Source organism: Danio rerio, chromosome 25 (assembly GCF_049306965.1).
Source record: "Danio rerio strain Tuebingen ecotype United States chromosome 25, GRCz12tu, whole genome shotgun sequence".
NCBI classification, from domain to species: domain Eukaryota; kingdom Metazoa; phylum Chordata; class Actinopteri; order Cypriniformes; family Danionidae; genus Danio; species Danio rerio.
In genome coordinates, this window is record NC_133200.1 from 33,617,617 (window position 1) to 33,638,786 (window position 21,170).

Sequence of the window (21,170 nt, forward strand, 5' to 3'; positions counted from 1 at the left end):
ACCAAAGAGCGTAAAGACCAAGGAATCTACCTGTCCAAGTGAAGACTGAAATGTGTAAAGACCAGGGAATCTACCTGTGTGAGTGAAGACCGATGAGTGTAAAGAGCAAGAAATCTACCTGTGCAAGTGAAGACAGAACAGTATAAAGACCAGGGATTCAACATGTGCAAGTGAAGATCGAAAAGTGTGAAGACGGAAGAATGTAAAGACCAGGGAATCTACCTGTGCGAATGAAGATGGAAATGTGTAAAGACCAGGGAATCTACCTGTGCGAATGAAGACAGAAGAGTGTAAAGACCAAAGCATCTACACGTGCGAGTGAAGACTGAAGAGTGTAACGACCAGAGATTCGACCTGTGCGAGGGAAAACCAAAGAGCGTAAAGACCAGGGAATCTACCTGTCCAAGTGAAGACTGAAATGTGTAAAGACCAGGGAATCTACCTGTGTAAGTGAAGACCGAAGATTGTAAAGACCAGGGAATCTACCTGTGTGAGTGAAGACCGAAGATTGTAAAGACCAGGGAATCTACTTACGTGAGTGAAGACCAAAGATTGTAAAGACCAGGGAATCTACCTGTTCGAGTGAAGACCAATGAGTGTAAAGACCAGGGAATCTACCTGTGCAAGGGCAGAGTATAAAGACCAATGACTCTACCTGTGCAAGTGCAGAGTATAAAGACCAGGGACTCTACCTGTGCAAGTAAGAGTGTAAAGACCAGGGACTCTACCTGTGCGAGTGAAGACGGAAGAGTGTAAAGACCAGAGACTCTACCTGTGCAAGTGAACAGTGTAAAGACCACGGACTCTACCTGTGCTAGTGAAGACTGTAGAGTGTAAATACCACGGACTCTACCTGTGCTAGTGAAGACGGAAGAGTGTAAAGACCAGGGAATCTACCTGTATGAGAGAAAACTGAAGAGGGTAAAGACCAGCAAATCTACCAGTGCAAGTGAAGACCAAAGAGTGTAAAGACCTATGAGTTAAAATTGTGTAGAGACCAGAAGGTCTATCAAATGAAGCATTCTCATTTAAGATGATACCCAACATGCCATTGTGTTACAGATCAATTACAGAAATTAAACTGGAATTCTTGATGCCATTTTGCAGTTTAAAATCAGCAACTTTATCTTGCACTTTGATCTATAGATTATTTCGTTTAAGAAATTGAATCTATTCTGTTTTACAGTGCAAGTATAGAAAACCACCTACAAAACTTTTTTGTAGAATCTATTTCGCTTAAATATAAAATACATTAAGACAGAGTAGAAAAAAATGTATCACAACTTATTTGCCATGACATTTATTCATTTCATCCATAGAGCGGAAATAATACAAATGTACTGAAAAATATTACGGTTCTTATTTGCCACATTTTCAGATTCTTGTATGGTGTCTGTTTGACAGCTGTGCTAATTACGCTACTATATTGGAGTGCCTGGGGAGGTAGCCATCAGCACCAGAGCAGCCGTTTGGAAATATAAATAGATCATTTATAAGTCTGCTTCTCTTCATGTGTTCACAGGCTCATCTGAATGAGCAAGAGTGTACCTTGTCCCTCTAGACTGCTCTGGCATCAACAATACAAAAAATACTGGGTCAAGAAAGAGATCAAATTGCGCTTGATAACCCTTCCAGTTGATTCATTATGTTGGAAACGGAAAGAGAAATCATTGCTCTGCTTTAGCTCTTATTAAATTTACACTTAATCAGGCTTAGCTGCTTGTTTAGAAATGAGCAAATACATTTGCATTTAGTGCTGCCTCCAGAGCAAAATTTTGATAAATACTTATGCGTCACTGCAAAACTTGCAGCGTCCATTGCCATTCAGTTGCTTAAAAGGAAACCAGGGAATTAAGACTTGTACTGCTTAATATGGGAATGATGTCTATTTTGCTACCAAAATTTGTACAATAATCAACATTTGACATGGATCAAAAAAGTTTTTCTAATTTGTCCTATGACCATAATGGGTGTTGCTCAATAGTTCAACTTTTATGAAGAGTTGAAATGAACATCTACTTCAAATGTTGACTACTATAGTAAAACATTTCTACAGAAAATTAAAGGGGTGGTCCGCTAATATATTATATTTTAAACCTAGTTGATGTGTAATGTAGCCGTATGAACATAAACAGCGTCTCTGAATGTAATATGCTCAACGTTTAAAGCAGAGGGAGACATTGGCATGTATAAAGTTAGCTTTGCAAAGCCTACAGCGAACAAAGTTTGGGACAAAAAAATATGTCTGGGTTAAACAAAAAAAGCTAAACACTGCTATTTGCACAGAGCTTGTTCTGTTTCTGTACTTCCAAAGGACACTACACAAAGAGAGAACAATTTAATTTTAATTATGTTCCAGAGAATTATGAAAAAGATATAGCTAGCATTTGACAAAGGACGACTTCCAGTCTCTTTCAGTTAAGTTTGGCTAAAACTCCACAAAGGAGCAGTTCCGATAATAGTAGAAGCTGTGGACGTGAGGCACAACTTGTAAGTATTTTCATTTGTACAAATTAATCTATAGCGGGAATGTCCAAACTCGGTCCTGGAGGGCCGGTGTACTGCAAAGTTTAGTTCCAACCCCAATCAGACACAACTGGGCTAGCTAGACAAGCTCTTACTAGGCTTTCTAGAAACATCCTTGCAGGTATGTTGAGGCAAGTTGGAGCTAAAATCTGCAGGACACTGGCCCTCCAGGACAGAGTTTGGACACCCCTGGTGTATAGCATTACCTGTATTTTGTAGCCAGGATGTAAACAATGGCTAACGCTGTATGGCACCGCTAACAATTTAGCTACAAATTCATATTGATCTGTGGAACTCCTGTAAACACCCACAGTCTTCACGAGCTACAGTGTACAGTGGCCACTTTCCCTGCATTCTGGTTGTACATCTCAAATAATGAACTTGGAAAAGATATGTGAACGTTTCATATTACTATGTATGTATATATATATATATATATATATATATATATATATATATATATATATATATATATATATATATATATATATATATATAAACACTTGTCAGATTTTATTTTAGAGAGCAGGCGTAAGGTTCAGCTGTGTCTTGATTTTTTTTGTCTGATTCAGGCTCAAACTGATACAGCTAACAGTTACACTGACAGTATTTACACAACAGAGTCAAAGTGCGCACTAGTAGAGGCATGCCGCTTTTTCTGGTGATCTTCTGATTTGATTTTTCTGGTGATTTTTCTGGTGGTCAGCGCATTATGTTAGCTGATTGTCTTGAGGGGGAGACTTTTGGAGAAACTAGGAAATATGAGTTGTTTTTATGAATGTCATTTTTTTTACAAATGAAGTATGAGCACACATGCTTTGCATCTTATAAACACAGCCAAGCCTTAAAAATACACTCTGGACTACCCCTTTAAAAATAGCAACAAAAGAGAAAATCAAATATGAAAACAGTAATGGATCAGCAATTGTGGACTTGGATATCGAGACAAGAATGTCTATGGAGGATGAGGAAGCTCTCAGATATCATATCTTTATTTGTGTTTTGAAGATGAAAGAAGGTCTCGGGTGATAGGAACAACATGAGGGTAAGTAATTGATAACAGAGTATTTTTTTTGTAATGTACTAACCCTTTAAGTGAACAGTTTGCTCTATTTAGGGTTGATGCAGAAATGCAGATGGTTGTTCGGCCTGTTTTGCATTTCTTATTATCGTTTTTTTATTCAGTGTATATATATATATATATATATATATATATATATATATATATATATATATATATATATATATATATATATATATATATTTGACACGATGGCTAAGTAGTTAGCACTGCTGCCTCACAGCAAGAAGGTCGCTGGTTCAAGTTCTGGCTGGGTTAGTTTGCATTTCTGTGGAGTTTGCATGTTCTCCCTGTGTTCACGTGGGTTTTCTCCCACAGTCCAAAGACATGCAGTACACGTGACTTAAATACACCAAATTGGCTGTAGTGTATGTGTGTGAATGAGTGTGTATGGGTGTTTCCCAGTACTGGGTTGCAGTTGGAAGGGAATCTGCTGTGTAAAACATATGCTTGATAAGTTGGCGGTTCATTTTGCTGTGACGACCCCTGATGAATAAAGGTACTAAGCTGAAGGAAATTGAATGAGTAAAGAACATTGTTCTTTAAGTTTTCCTCGTCAGATTAGGGTGTGCATTTATTACACGCAATACGACACATGCGGGTTGAATCCCTAATTAATTAATTTTTAAATTAGTACACCTTACTGACTATAGTAAGTTTGCACCTTGACCTGACGCGGGAGACAAGATATAAGCAAACAAACACATTTTTTCCATTTTTTTCCTAGAGCTTTATATGATTGCAGTTGAGGCACTAAAGTCACATGAAATATTTTGACAATATTTTTGGTTCCTTTTCGAGACATTTCTAGGAACCATTGTTGTCTATGGAGGATTTCTTCTAAAATATTTTCATTTGTGTCCCAAAGATGAACAAATTCACTTTTGGCAGATCTAACCGTTTAAGTATACAGTTGTTTCCAGTTTTGATTGATGCAGCAACACAAATAGATGTTGACAAGTGTCGGCATGTTTAGTATTTCTTGTCTCTTCCGCTTGAATTTATGCATTATGATGGGAATAAAATGTTGTCATAACTCCAGCGAGATCAAGATATTCTAACTTTAGGACTGAAAAATGAACATTTATTTGTGCTAAATTAAATCATATCTTAAATGATTCACATATATTTACATTACCTTCTTGGTAACAAATGGGTAAAACCTGGTACTTTAAAAATAGTGGCAAAATATTTTAAAATATAATCAAATAAATATTTTTAAATATATTTTTTTAGACACATTTCTGTAGAAAAAATGTTGATTGTTTTGATGCTTGAAAAATAATTTTCATGCCTGACAAATTCTTAAATCATATTGCAATACATTATGCATGCATCATCTTATTTTACTTCATCTTAAGCTCAGGAAATGCATTGTTTTATTATTGCAAAGTGTTCATTTAGCCTGCTTCATGACTGGGCCTCTGTTTGTGGGATTAAAAATAAATTGCTCAATCTATAAAGGGGTTATTTATATGGCGGGGTTTCAGATGTGGGATTTGATATTGTGTTTCAGGTGTGTGTGAGCCCATTGGTTCTCTGAATGCATCTACTTCCATAAAAAGTGAGATGGGATTTCCTTGGTCATAGGGGAATACAATATATACTTACATTGCCCACTCCCCTGCAGAGACCCTTTCTTCCTCCATTCTTCTGGCTGCGTCTGCCTCAGCTTATAGGTGAGATGCAGTTTTCTCCACTTTTCTTTATCTTATGCAATTGTTTATGTTTTAATCTGCTTTCGAGCATGTCTCGGATGCTGTAATCTGCTAACAGATGTTTTATTCTTTGTTTGAAATGTAATGTTTCAACTAAATTTTTCTAATTGAGATGCATTTTGAAGGTTCTTTTCTTTTTTGTAGACACTATTTGAGTTTTTTATGGCGCATGATTATGGCTGTGCAATATTTATTCTCTGCTGTAATATGATAATTGTTTAAACAACATGCAAGCTTAAGGATTTTTTTCTATTTTAAAAAAGTATAGTAAAATATAATACAAAAATGTATGATACAGTTTAGTAATGTGACCACAGGAGTGGTACTGATTTCATACAGTTTTACGTACATTAACACTAATTGAGTTACATTTTAGACACAAAATTGCCTTATTGTTTTTCTGCTCTGAGCAGAGCAACACTGAAGTGTTTTGTTCATACGTTAATCTGTTTTGATTGAATCAAGCAGATCAAACATTCCGCAATCCATTTCTGCTTCATATCTAAATGAATCAGTTGTTTTGAACAAATCATTTGAATTAATGGTTTAATGAATCACTCACTATAACAGGGACTTGCCACCACCTACTGGTGGTTACGTATTATTTATTTATAATTATTTATTGTTTATTTTAAATTTTTTTTATTCAAAATGTATAGGTTAAGATATAGTTTAGTCATATCTTTTTTAAAAATAGCATGTGAGCAAGCTTACAATGGTCATATTGAGTGATACATACTGATCGAGTTGCATTTTAGACATATAATTGCCTAATTATTTTTCGAGCAGAGCAACACTGAAGTGTTTTGTTCAAAAATGTATCTGTTTTGATTGAATCAAGCGGATCAAACATTCCGCAATCCATTCCTGCTTCATATCTAAATGAATCAGTTCTTTTGAACAAATCATTTGAATTAATGGTTTAATGAATCACTCGCTATAACAGGGACTTGCCACCACCTACTGGTGGTTAAGTATTATTTATTTATAATTATTTATTATTTATTTTAACATTGTTTATTTAAAATGTATAGGTTATGATATAGAGCAGAGCAACACTGAAGTGTTTTGTTTATAAATTAATCTGTTTTGATTAAATCGAGTGGATCAAACATTCAGCAATCCATTCCTGCTTTATTTTTAAATGAATCAGCTGTTTTGAACAAATCATTTGAATTAACGGTTTACTGAATCACTTGCTATAACAGGGACTTGCCTCCACCTACTGGTGGTTTAATGTCATTTATTTATTATTTTTATTATTTTATTAAAAATGTATAGGTTATGATATAGTTGAGTAATATCTTTTTTAAAAATAGATCACAAGAGTGATATTGAGTTTATACATACTGATCAAGTTACATTTTACACACAATACTGCCTAATTATTTTTCATTTCTAAATGAACAAATCATTTGAATGAATGGAATCACTTGCTATGACTTGCCATCACCTACTGGTGGTTTAGCGTCATTTTTTATTCATGAAGCACTAAACCAGGCAATGTACCAGCACTAAAACACGCTAACAATATTGTTTTATTATTGTTATAGAAAAAAAGCTCAGCAATACTGAAATAATGAACAGTTTTTTTTCAATAGCCTATTGCCGCCCCGTGTGCTTCATAGAAGTTTCCTGAACTAAGCTTTGTTTATTCTTGAATATAAATATATGTATACGTGTATGTGTGTATGTGTGTGTGTGTGTATATATATATATATATATATATATATATATATATATATATATATATATATATATATATATATATATRTGTGTGTRTATATATATATATATATATATATATATATATATATATATATATATATATATATTAGGGATGTAACGGTATCAGAATTTCACGGTACGATAATACCTCGGTATGAATGGCACAATACGGTATTTATTGAATAATTTACAGGAAAAACAAAACTAATGAAAAGCCTCGAAAAAAGTGCCAAAAGTGTTTATTTACCTTAGCACTGAACATATCAATGGCATACAAATTAGCCATCTATCTGTAAGTTTCGAAACAGGAACTTCAATTTTTCAATTTTAATAACAAAAAAACTATTAAACCATTTAAAAAAAATAAAGTTTCAATTTAGTATTGTTGAAAACTCATCACATTCAACATTTAATCACTCACAGATAGAGATGGGTTTTTTAAGGAAAATTATCATATAACTATAATCTGGTAAAAGCTGGGATCTCTGGGCATGTCCCCTGCAACAGAAAAAAAAACCTCTCATTTGGTACTGAGGTTTCTGGGACAGAGAGATATGATTTATTGAGTCATGTGCCTACGGTAATATTGAAAAAAATTACTATTGCGGTATGACTGTATTTACAATATTGTTACATCCCTAATATATATATATATATATATATATATATATATATATATGTATGTGTGTGTGTGTATGTATGTATGTGTGTGTGTGTGTGTATGTATGTATGTGTGTGTGTGTGTGTGTATGTATATATATGTGTATGTATGTATGTATGTATATATATATGTATGTATATATATATATATATATATATATATATATATATATATATATATATATATATATATATATATATATATATATGTATATATATATATATGTATATATATATATATATATATATATATATATATATATATATATATATATATATATATATGTATATATATATTGGTAAATCAGTTACACTAAAAAGTGGTAAGTTACTTTAATTTAAAAAGTGAGTAAACACTACATTAAAAGTGACAAGTTGACTTAATCATTTACTCATCCACTTGTTTAAAACCTGTTTGACTTTCTTATGTTGAACACAAACAAAAATATTCTGAAAAAAGCTGGAACTGACTTCCATAGTACTTGTTTTTCCTGTGAAAGTCAATGGTTACAGGTTTTCACCTTTCTTCAAAATATCTTCTTTTCATAAAAAAACTCATAAAGGTTTGGAAACACTTGAGGGTGAATAAATAGTGAGTACATTTTTGATTTGAGTGAACAATTCCTTTTTAAAAAGTGAGTTTTACCTTTGTAACTTTTAAGTTAGGTCAACTAATTACTTTAAAATCAATGTTTACTCACTTTTTTGAAGTACAGCAACTAATCGCTTTTTTAAAGTGTATCCGTCTTCATTATTATATTCGTCATGAGATCTTAATTTTGTATCATTACTTGAAACCGCTATTTGAAAATCTCTCTACCTATTTTGGGAAACACATTTAGTTGCTGAAAGACAATGTGTTGATTTGAGTTTTGGAAACTCGATCCGTTTTGGCTTTTAGGATTAGAAGGTGATATGCTTGTGTTTATCGTGCTGTCAAGAACTAATCTTTAAATAAATGAATAACACTTCAGCTGGCGAGTCTATAATGATGCCCAGGGATCTCTTTGGTGCTTTAAACAATGATGCTATGGCTTAAATCTGGGATATTAGCATTGTTCAAATGTAAAGGTCTTTACTACATACTCATATTATCACACTATCTTATTGTCAACCATTGTCAGCCTTTAGACCAGGCATTTATATGCATACTAAAAATTATCCTGCACTAGAAATAGATTAAAGAGTTGGTTGTTATTCATCTTTAAGCTAATTATAAGATACTCTTTATCCCCAATAGGGAAATTAATTTTGCACTTTAATTAAAAGTATTGTTTAATGTTATTTTGTGGGTATTTTTTAATATAACATTATTTAATAATATCATAAAACAAAATTTAGGTGAATTTGATTATATTTTGTTAGGATTTATTAGTTTTCTGCCCATGCTTGATGGTTCTTTACTGATCATTTTTGTATATAATCATTTGGTATTACATTAAAGTTGCCGCCATGCTTTGAGTTGTTGTGTTAGATCGGTTTCAGAGGATTGGAAGGAAAGGAATAGAGCCGAGGTCATGCTTTTGATTGTCATCCAGAAACAGGCTTAGCAAAAATCTCAGGAGATGGTGAACCTTCTGCCCCAAAATAGTGACTGATTCATTTTGGATCAGAAGTGTCCATCACTGCCTTATTTCAACACAATGATTACTGCCCAGACTAAGTGAAGTTTCATAAACTAATTTCAAGAGGAGCACGTGATATGATTTGTCACGGCTGGATTTTCATCCGTAATTATCAGATTGATCCAAGCTTACTATAAATAGACAGATTTTGCCATACTGCCTTGGCTTCATTTTGGAAGAATTCTCCCTTCCACCCAATCCAGGGGCAGACTGTGACAAAAATTCTGCCCTGGCACTGTTGCCACACCAGCCCACATTACCATACCGACACAGCCCCACTCACAGACACGCAAATATATTGGTGTACAGATGGTGAAATAATATAAGCTGTACCACATTTAATAGATATTTAAACATTTAATGTATGTGAGTGGAACAAAAACAACCCATTTATAACAAATTTATACATTCATTTTAATTTCGGCTTAGTCCCTTCATTAATCTGGGGTCACCACAGTAAAATGAGCCACCAACTCATCCAGCATATGTTTTGGGAAACACTCGTACACACACATTCACACAAATTTTAGCTTACCCAACTCCCCAATAGCGCTTGTGTTTGGACCGGAGCATGCCGAGAAAACCCGCGTCAACACGCGGAGAACATGCAAACTCCACACAGAAACACCAACTGACTCAGCCGAGGCTCAAACTAGTGACTTTCTTGCTGTGAGGCGACATCGCTACCCACTGCGCCACCGCGTTGCTCACTTTTTTTTTTTGCTTACTCTGAACTTTTCGAGTAACCCTCGCCTTTCCTATTTTTTTTATTGTCCATCTTTGACAATTAGCTTGTGTTGCACTTACTGTTTGTTTGACATTCTTGCCAGATTTTGATTACGTCAATGTAACCTCTGATTATGTCGGATTGGGTCGGCCCATCTCGAAACCTGCCGGTTGGGCCAAATGCTAAACATTTATTACTATTACTACTATTATCATCATCATCATTATATTCAGATCTTGGAAGAAATAAAATCTGCCTGCATGTAAAAACGATACAATAAAAAAAAAATATATTAAAAAACTGACCGACCCACATTTAAAAAATGGTCCGGCCCTTCTGGGATTTGCCACAATTGCCAGATGGCCAATCCGCCCCGGACCCAATCTCTTCCTTTCCTCTTTTTTCTAAGGGGAGCTCTTGAGACCTACCTGATCTTGAACCGCCTTACTGTGCTTATTGACCGGGCGGAAGCCTTGGGCTTAATTATCTCCGAGCTCAGGGTTCTCTCTTGGTACAGACAGCATGCCAAACCTGCTATTAACACCAAGCATATCTAAGTGTGAACTCCTGAATTACATGTTATTTAGCAGATGCTTTTGACAAAAATAACACATAAATAAATAAATTGTAGAGTCCTTCTCAATGAAACGATGTTTAAAAGATATTTTTAATGCTGAAAAAGTGGTTTAGGATAAATGTAAAATGCCCACTGCATTTAATAATATTATATTATGTCAATTATACATTTAAAATGACAACTATTTAATAAGGTTATATATTACAAGAATATATTGTATTTTATTTTTAAATAAATAATTAATTAAATATGATGAAGAAAACCCTGCGACTATATCAATGCATGTTTAATATCAGAGGAGGTTTGTTTTTCTTGTTTTATTTTTATTTTTTAATTAAACTAAACACTAACAAACATTATTTTTAAATTAATAATGCTTGGTATGTTTTCATTGCTAATAAAAAACGCATTACTGTTTTGCGCATTGAAATATTAACTGTATTTTGAAATAATCATAAATTGTGTTATTTCACAGGGGCAAAAACAAAACTCAGCCAAGATGTCGGAGTGAGTACATATTTACATTTTCCTGTTTTAATCATCATCAGTTTTGCATTTATTATACTATATTTTGCATAGCTTTGAATATGCATGCAGTGTCTTTCTATTAATATCTGCTTTAACAATGTATTTTAATGACTGATCTCACCATTTTAAAACACCTCAGGAAAAAGATGTCATCGAGTCGCAAGCATCATCTGAAGGTACCTTATGACTCCAATTGAAACTTATTGTTCGTTGTGTAATTAATTGAACTGTATAGTATGCAGAAAGAGGAACACAACAAATGTACAATAAAATCAACACCTGTGCTGTAAATGCCCTGAACAAAACTTTGAAAACATTTTTGGGAACATCTGACAAACTAGCACTCGCGCGAAAAGTGCCACCATGGCCCACCACATTTTTATATTGTTTTCTATTTGCCACAGACAGACACAGAATGGCACTGCTGGTGTGCATACACTCAAAGAAAACGAATATTTTGACTTTAAAATCTCTTTGAGTGATCGTACAGGTGCGGATATATCTGTAACAGCTCTGCTACTCCACCCTTCTGTTTATTCATGTTGATAAAGCCAAACTCACACTAACACTACAGGATTTTAAACACCACTTTAAGCTTGCCAACAGATCGGGATGATTGGGAGAGAATCTGGTTCTTGGTGCTCGTGGTCTTTGTGTGAACTACTGTACGATGCATTAAAGAGGCTCGCTGATTCATCGCTGACGCCTTGCAGATGAAAATCCAATACCTAGCGTGCTAAATATTCCAGACCAGTCAGCTGACTTGATCAGATACAGGCTGTTTCTCAATTCCAAGAATGCAGAGAACGGACTTGCGTTCTTGTGGAGACCGGTCTTGCCAGGTGTCCTCTTGAGAACGAACTCAGGGGACTGTGAGAACAGAGAAAGCGTCCTGTGAGAGATGAGATGCAGCATTCTTCCCTGGTACCTCCTGCTGGTCACGAGACCTTCATGCGTTTTTAACAGAAAATGATTTAAACATTACAGCATTCATACGATTTATTGTTTTTTTACCTTTTCACAATATATACTTTGCATAAAGACTTTACAAATATACGTTGCACAATACAAATAAAACTGGTTTTAATAGGAATTTCAGCAAATGAACACCCTTAATGTGTTTGTCTTTATTAAGATTTTCATGGTAATGTTTACTTTCACCATTTCATGTAGGATACTCCTGAGATAAACAAGTTACATCTTTAAACTTTAATAATAAATCTAAAAAAAAAAAAAATGCTGCAGTTCCCACCTCATTTATTTGATCGCAATGACTTTTGGGACTTCACAAGCTAGCTTTGCGCTCAAGTCCGCATCGGTGTGTCCTTGATATCTAGAACACATCCAGGAATTTTCACGTGTACTCAGTACTTGGGGTTTTAAGTAATGAAACTGAATTTGATGATGACGTTACACAAGGACGCAAGATCGCTGAAGAACGCATATCGAGAAACAGCCATAGTGACAAGTTGCAGCCAATGAGAGAGCAACTCATAATCTCAATGGCCATTGTGTTTAGGAGCTCAATGGAAATGTCTCTAAATGGTCAGAATGGACATTGATGCACTTTCTTCAGCCTGCATTTACATGGACACGAGAGCATTTTAAAGCCACATCTGTCGGCTGAACCATGCAGATATATGAGTGATCGATCCACAGACTCATCCACTCATTGATGGTGCTTTCAAATGGTCACTTAAACGATCTCAGAAAGATTTTATACACAGTGGGCTCTATTTTAATGATCTAGGTGCAAAGTCTAAGGCGCATGGCGCAAAAGAATCAAGGCCGTGTCCGAATCCAATTTACTTTGCGCCCCGGTGCATGATCTAACAGGGTTGTGCTTATTCACTTTATTCTCTTAATGAGTTATGAGTAATGTTTTGGGCATAACATGCATTAAACCAATCAGAGTCTTATCTCTTATTCCCTTTAAAAGTCAGTTGCGTCTTGCCATGGCACAGTTGTTATTTACATGGCGGACTTTGTAAGTGGAAAACTGAATGCTACACTACAAGAAAACAGTTGAACAGACCATCTGCAACCAAGGATAAAGAATGAGCCTCCTGCATTTAGCCTCTTTACTTTCTCTTTACTTTTACTCATTACATTACTCCTTTACTTTCGTGGATAAGGAAACGATGTTGTACGCACTCCGCTGAAGACATCCATTAGCCTACATATTTAATTTAGTTTAAGCGCAAAGATTTGTTTCAAAACTATTTCTAAATTCAGTTCTAATTTCCAGCAAACGAGTAAATGAAAAATAATAATGAAGAGCGACTTTAGACCAGCTTTTATTTGGTCAGTGGCATGATCTATTTTAGTTTCTAAAAATAGCAATGTTCCAGCAATGCGCCTTAACACACCTCCTTGATAGACCGGAACACCCATGAGTCCACAAAGTGGCACAAATGGATTTGCTTCTTAAACAGCGTGGCACAAATTGTGAAAATTAGAGTTGCGTTGGTATGAAAATAGCAACAAATTACATCAAACAAGTCTTGCCTTATTGCACCAGTTGTATGATAAGGCCCAGTGTGTCAGTGAAGTCATCACACAAGCAACCAATTAAATTAGCTGTGGTTTGGGGGCTTCACAGAGCTGTTGAGTGAAGGAGTTGTTGTCATATCATTTAGAGTTCAAGCCCCACTCTTGTGGGTTATTGCCAAACACCTCAGTGATTTAAAGACAAAAAATCAAGTCATGTAGTCTGAATGGCACAGCACTCTGATGATTTTTAAAGTCATGTACTGTAGTGTGAACTAGGCTTACCTTGGTGTTGGATGTTGTTCTCCTGTCTGACCTCCTTAAATATGTGATTCAAATTAATTGCATGTCAAAGAAGATGGAGTTCCAGAACATACCCACCAATTGCTTAATCGCCACAGACCAATGGTAGCTTAGCTAAAGGTGTTTAGGAGCCAAAACTAACTCCCCCAAAAGTTGAAAATAAACTCAAAACGAACTTTGCCTATTATTAAATTATCTCTCACGCACGTTATATAAAAGTTATTCAATGGCCAATACATGCACAGCGCAGTTCTTTCATTAAGCAAGTTGCTTAAAATGTGTTTTGACACATGGTTACAAATGAATAAATATAAATTACATCAATTTTGAAGAATAACTAAAAGCATGTGGCTTGCTGATCAAGATGGATTAGCTGGTTCTTAGTGAAACCGTCAATCTCTTCAAATATACTTTCATGTAAGCTAGGGGTGGCCAACCCTGTTCCTGGAGATCTGCCTTCATGCAGAGTTCAGCTGCATCCTTGATCAAACACACCTGTCTGTTTAGTTGTGTTTGATCAGGGTTGGAACTAAGCTCTTCAGGAAGGTGGATCTACAGGCTTGAGAACCTCTGATGTAAGCCATCACTTGCAAAATGATATGTCACTGTCAATAGAAGGTATATACTACAAATACAGTACAACAAATAGCAAATCAAGTTCGAAAAAAAAAAAAATAAATTAACTGAAATTAATAAATTAAAATGAAAATTTCTAATGGATATATTTTTGGTATACGTTACAATTTTTAATATAAAATATGTTCAGTAATGTGTAGTAGTGATGTGCGATACCACTCCTATCCGATCCGATACCAAGTAAAATAAAGGCGAGTATTGGCGATACTGATCTGGTACCGATACTTTGCCCAAAATTACTGTTTGGGAAATTAAAGTAGCAAGTAGTGTACTATAAGTGTCACTTTATATTGAATACAAGACATATTGGTTATTCTTGTTTATTGATGAAGAATTATCATGCAAAAAAAGAGCCAACTTACACATTTATTGACAGCATCTGAGAGTGTACATCTTTAAAAGCCTGTCGATCATCTTAAAACAATAAACATTCCCACCGTTTAGTTTAGCGACATGTTAATCCGGTCCCCTTAAAGATGTTTAACCTTTTTCTTTTGTTTTATTATTGTCACAAAAACCCAAGGCCCTAAAATACAGCCACATTGTCACCCTCTGTAACTGGATAGTGCCATGTCTTTGATAGCTCTCTTTGCCTCTTTGAATATCACACTAATTGTACAAAAAAAAAAAAAAAAAAAACTACTAACACTTCCCTTCTTAGACTTTACAGACCTGAAACTTGCCTTTAGTACTTATTCATTGTTGCTCTTAGTTGTGTAAATTGCTTCCTTGTCCTCATTTGTAAGTCGCTTTGGATAAAAGCGTCTGCTAAATGACTAAATGTAAATGTAAATGTAAAGCTCTGTCCCCTCAACATTTAATTGACTGTGGTTTGGGTGCTTGACAGAACTATTGAGATATTAGAGCTGTTAGGTGAAAGAGTTGTTGTCATATAATGTAGTGTGGTCACAACAGTGATTTAAAGACACAAAATCAAGTCATGTTGTCTGAACGGCACAGCGATCCGATGATTTCGGTCATGTTGTGTGAACTAGGCTTACTTTGGTGTTGGATGTTGTTTTCTGTCACAATAAACAGCTTTTGAAACATGGATAAGATGTTTTTGGTGAGACAGACAAGAAATATAGCATTCTGGTGTGTTAGGAAACACTTGTGACAATTAAACTTGCAGTTTGAAATTGTATGAATTCTTACAAATAAGCCACTTTTACGTTGCCTTATGAGTTTGGGCTTGCAATTCCTTAGCAGGGTTTCCTGTGTTTGTATTTCTACAGTAATTCCTTTTTTACTTTGTGTCCAGTAACATTGTAATTATTTGTCAGACCACTATGTAAATAGATAGCAGTAAATCATATGCAGTTTCTTTCAGTCAATTTCCCACGTAATGTGCATTTTTCTGCAATTAAATACATTATATTATGTGTCCTGTAATATTGACAAAGCATTTTGACTGCCTGTTAATTGATCAATGACAAAGGGATTTTTAACTTACCTCTGAAAGATGAGCTAAAGTATTTTTGTGTAAATGAATCCATTGTGTGGTATTGTTTTGAGAAATGCTCAAACCTCTTTGCAAATATTAATGATGATTTGAGGAAATAAACCGATGCAATAGAAAAACTGCGATTAGTTACAATAATCCCCTGCATCTTTATGTTCCAGAGCTTGATGCTCTCCATCGCTAAGGGTTTACTGGAGCAGGAGGTAAATGACAGAGAGGTGGAGAGGGAGAGATACATGGCAGAAACCTGTCAGCCTCTTTCCCTACCTGGATCCATGCAGGCATTACAGGTACCAGGCAATAAAAAAACATAATAAATAAATAAGTGTATGACACCCTATATTGAAAACATATTGTGTAAGGCGTGGGTCACCAAATTTGTTCCTGGAGGGCTGGTGTCCTGCAGATCTTTGCTTCTGCTCTAATCAAACTAATTAAGATGTTTTTAGGTATACTTAAAACTTCTAGGAAAGTGTGTTGAGGTAAGTTGGAGCTAAACTTTAGCCAACCCTGTTTCTAGAGAACCACCTTCCTGCAGATTTCAGTTGCTACCCATATCAAACACACCTGAACCAATTAATCAGGACCTGAACACCACGTGATAATTACAGGCAGGTGTGTTTGATTTGGGTTGCAACTGAAATCTGCAGGAACAGGGTTGGCCACCACTGCTCTAAACCTAGAGGACCTAGTAGGACCAAGATTGGTGACCCTTGGTGTAAGGGACAAAGTACATCTAGAACAGCATTCACCTTGACATCAAAATGATTACAAATTGATATTGAAATGAACGCAAAATGCAAACTGATTAGATTGGTCCATTTGACATCCACACATTGATGTCCTTCTGACCACCAAAATAATGACATGAAAAGAGTATCATAATATAAGTTTAATTGATCTAAAAGCATTAATTACAAATGACAAAATTACACTGGATTGTGTATCTCTATGATGCATGCAAATTACCTTGATATCAAAAAGACATCTAAGTGACATCTTAAATCGATTACAGCCCTGCTGAAAAATCCAGATTAGGCTAGGCTTGTCAAGCTGGTTTTAGCTGGTCATCTCCTAGCCTGACCAGCTACGACAGGTTGGAAATGGCTGGAAACCAGCCTAGAAGGGGCCAAAACCCCTCTAAAACCAGGCTGGTTGACCAGCTAAAACCAGCCAACCAGCCTAGGCTGGTTTAAGCTGGATTTTTCGACTGTTTTTGATAGCAATATTCAATGTCAATTTAATGTCGTTTTGACGTCAAACTGTTAGCAAATTTAACATATTTTTTTATGTTGTTTTGACATCAAAATGCCCACATGGACAATAGTATCTGGATGCTGCCTTTATAATGCAAGCTGAGACTGCATCACTCAGCGATGCAATGTCAGAAACATTGCACTCAAATGGAGCTAGTGACGTCACTGTGACGGGTAGGGTTAGGTGAGCCCATTAAAAAGCATTGGATGCAGCCCAGATTGCACTCCATCAGGTCTGCAGCCAGACCCCTCTCCACATGGAGGCAGTTTTTCTGACAGAATAAAGCATGATGAGTTTATCAGCAGCTTTTGCATTAGACTGAAAGGACTGTTCTGCAAAAAACAACTGGCTAGATGTACATTATCCCACTCATTAGACTAACGTATTCTAATTCTTAGTTTAGAATAACGTGTTCAAGAGAGCCATGCAATAAAGTAGGTAAATAAATACTTATCTCCATTCTTTATAGGAACTGTGCAGAGATCTTCATCGAAAAATTGATGTGATTGATGAGGAAAGATATGATCTGGAAATGAAAGTCAACAAATGTGCAAAGGAGGTGAGAAATCCTAATTCTACTCCAATCCAATTTGTATTTGATCTCGTAATTTTTCCACTGATGGTCCTCACGGGGTGACTGCAGATTGAAGACCTGAATATCAAAGTTATTGACCTGAAGGGCAAGTTCAAGAAGCCAACGCTGAGGAAAGTGCGCATGTCTGCCGATCAGATGCTTCAGGCTCTGCTGGGCTCCAAACACAAGGTCTCTCTGGACTTGAGAGCAAACCTGAAACAAGTCAAGAAGGAGGTCAAAGAGGAGGTGAGCATTTAAACTGCAAATCCTAACTCCTTAAAAGAGACCTACTATGCCTCTTTTTACAAGGTCTAAAAAGAGGCTCTAATGTCCCTAGAGTGTATATTAGTGATGCGCGGATGGCGGTTATATCAGCGGGCGCTGCGAATAATCCGCAGGTCAAGCGGGCCGGGTAATAAAAAAAAAATACATTATGATTAATTGCGGGTGGGTTGTGGGTAGATGTAGCGGGACATGGCAGTGGAACAGCGAAAAAGCAGAGTGGGCTTTGCAGAATGGGAAGATGAGACGCCCAAAATAATGGATGAAGTGCAAGAGTAGCATACCTGTTCAAAGTTTCAGTTAGAGGAGTCCTCGAAGGAAAAACAGCTATCGTTCTGGGAGAAACAAGATCGCATATTTCCACGACTGCAGCGCCTTGCGAGGAGAATCGTGTTCATTCCTACAACAAATGGTGAAAGCGAATGCTCATTCAGTGCAGGTGGCCGAATTTTGGAGGCGATGCGGAATCGGACAAATCCTATTCTGTTTTTGCACAGTGCGAAGAAAAAGGCCAAGTAAACATAACATGGCTGCCGTTTAGGCTGAAGTGGCACCGTTTTTGTGATCTTGTTCCTGTATCTGTAAAAGCTAAAATGTCTTGTTTTTACTTTCTGTATCGATTTGAAAATGAAGAAAATGTTGTCTAAAGATAAACTTTTGTTTTTAAAAATAAATGGTCGTTTAAAAAAACGTTTACGATGAACATAGGCCTATTATTTTACTATCAGAAATGCACAGATTATAGCTCACTGAATCTGCTGTTAATATCCATGGTGACCTATCATCATGCCTAAAACAAATAATTAAATGATTAAATTGAAGATCTGGTGCGGGTCGGGTGCGGATACATATATCAGATAAAACTATATGTGTGGGCGGGTTGTAGTAGTATGAAGCTGCGAATTCGAGTGTCATTTTAGCTGACCCGCACATCTCTAGTGTATATGACGTTTCAGCTCAAAATAGTCTACAAATAATGCTTTTGAACTCTGTTGAAACTGCCCCTTTTGTGTTTTGATCCTAGTTGTGCTGTTTTTGGTAACTTTGGTCACTTTAAATTGAAATGAGATCTTTTCAAAAGTGGGCAGAGCTACAAATGGCTGCGTGTCAGCATAGTGGCAGATTCAAAAACAAGATATTAACATCCTATGCTAATGAGGGAGAGATCATCACTAATGGGCAAAAACTTTCCCTCTTCTAATGATATGTACAAAAGGGAAAATGTCAATCAAATCGTTTCTGCAGACTGTTTTACGAAGTGTGATTTTAAGAAATAAAATTAATACATTTTTACCATTAGAAGCTTGTTATATTCGCCGACTGTTGCCACACAATTGTTTAAACCCCTTGCAAAAGTAATTTTTGTATATTAGGTCCCCCTCTAATACTTTCTCTCACTAATTAAATGTTACATGTATTTACTCTTCACAGGATAAAGAACTGCGTGATGTTGGGGACTGGCGTAAAAATGTTGAAGACAAGGCTGGCATGGACGGCAGGAAGAAGATGTTTGAAGCTGAGGCTTAAATTTAGCTTTATGAAGTTCATTATGCTGCTCAATTAATTTTGGCCTTTAGTTTACAAGAAACTGCTTGTGTACATGAAACACAAATTTAAATTCGCTATTGTAGCTATCAAATGCAAAAGTGATTGTTTTTTTAGTTTTCTGTTTAACAATGGAACTGAAGTCTGCATCCTCAGCCCATGTATCAAAGTCTTACAGTCATTAAATCAATTTAGGAAGAATGATGTCCTGTGATTATTTTGGCACATTAATCACTAATAATAATAAAAAAAAAACATTTAAAAAATAAGCATTGGCAATCTGATCTACAAGTATTGCAGACTAGAGCTGTAATCGGGTCATGAAAATTAGGCCTGATAGGGCCCGAGCCCGACAGAATTCGGCGCGAGCCCGACAGGTACATTTTGATTGACAGCTTTTTTAAAGCCCGAATCCGTTTACAGCCTGACATTATTCAAATGTGCACATGCACACAGCTTTTTATAAAATGAGTCATTTATATGTCTTACTATAATTTATGCGTAACAAACGTAGGCTATAGGCCACTTGGAAGCTGGAACAATGAAATAAAATAAGTCCTCTGGAACATCGTAACTTCTCAGCACTCTAAATAGGCACAGGTACATACACTTAGCCTTTAAATTGGCCAACGCACCAATGAAAATAAGTCTTTCTCAACAAATTAAATTAAAATAAATTCTAAATTATGACTGGTATTTGGCAATAATGAAATTAAGATAACGGCTCTTCGAGATATGTTTCACCACTTCTCTTCACGATCTGGCCTTAAGGCGACGGTGAAGCTGATTATAAAAATAACAGCCTAATGCCAACATTAGCCTGTATACTCTGTCTACATTATGATTTGGTTAAAATAATGTTTATTAATCATTTAAAAACCTTTACTCACCAAGATTAGGCTACGTGTTTTTGTGCATTAACATTATTGAATCCACTGTAAATGGCTTTAGCGCAGTCCTGCGTTCATGGTGCGTCCAGCAGCACCAGACACCCTTTCACTGCTGCTGCTACAGGCCGAGATGCATAATTCTGATCTTTCTAATTTAGCATGTTTTTGGGTAGGCTTGTTTGTTCATCTTCTACCAGCCAAGAACATCCATTTCATTTTTCATGACGGCAGTTTTAATGTAGCGAGTGGCCTCATCACTTTTTCTGTCAGCTTGCTGTCCATTGCTGTTTAGCACTCTATCATAATACTCAGTGTATGAGCAACTGACGAAATACCTTGGCGGCGAGAATGACCGTTCTTTCTGAACTGGCGGCTTGCCTGACCGCAGTCAAAATTCGCTCTTTTTAACTTCTCTGTCATCATTTGTTTCACCTTTGCAGGGATGGATTTAAATGTTGTAATAAACGATTTGATTACTTTTCTTGCGCTAATCGAAATGCATCAGATGACTATTCATGTATCGGGACCTGCCGGGTTCGGGCAAAGATTTTCAGCTCTAAT

At 35.9% G+C, this 21,170-nt stretch overlaps 1 protein-coding gene and 1 long non-coding RNA gene across 6 annotated transcripts in view; one reads left to right on the forward strand and one right to left on the reverse strand.

Annotated features, from left to right (window-relative positions):
* The window catches only part of LOC141381011 (uncharacterized), a 4,082-nt gene extending 1,830 nt beyond the window's left edge, over nt 1–2,252 (reverse strand). The window contains exons 1-2 of the long non-coding RNA XR_012400492.1: nt 656–2,252; nt 223–618 (exon numbers count right to left, since the gene is read on the reverse strand). This is a non-coding gene — a long non-coding RNA (uncharacterized lncRNA). The remainder of the gene's footprint in view (nt 1–222; nt 619–655) is intronic.
* Nucleotides 1–19,920, forward strand: part of tnni2a.1 (troponin I type 2a (skeletal, fast), tandem duplicate 1) — a 20,608-nt gene extending 688 nt beyond the window's left edge. Inside the window, exons 1-9 of one of the 5 annotated variants that reach the window (XM_073942014.1) lie at nt 1,813–2,490; nt 3,535–3,571; nt 5,124–5,286; nt 11,118–11,149; nt 11,310–11,346; nt 16,223–16,351; nt 17,788–17,877; nt 17,962–18,138; nt 19,606–19,920. In XM_073942014.1, the coding sequence (XP_073798115.1) occupies nt 11,142–11,149; nt 11,310–11,346; nt 16,223–16,351; nt 17,788–17,877; nt 17,962–18,138; nt 19,606–19,701 (537 nt within the window). In that variant the 5' untranslated portion in view covers nt 1,813–2,490; nt 3,535–3,571; nt 5,124–5,286; nt 11,118–11,141 and the 3' untranslated portion in view covers nt 19,702–19,920. 5 annotated transcript variants of the gene reach the window in all.
* The last annotated feature ends 1,250 nt before the right edge of the window (nt 19,921–21,170 follow it).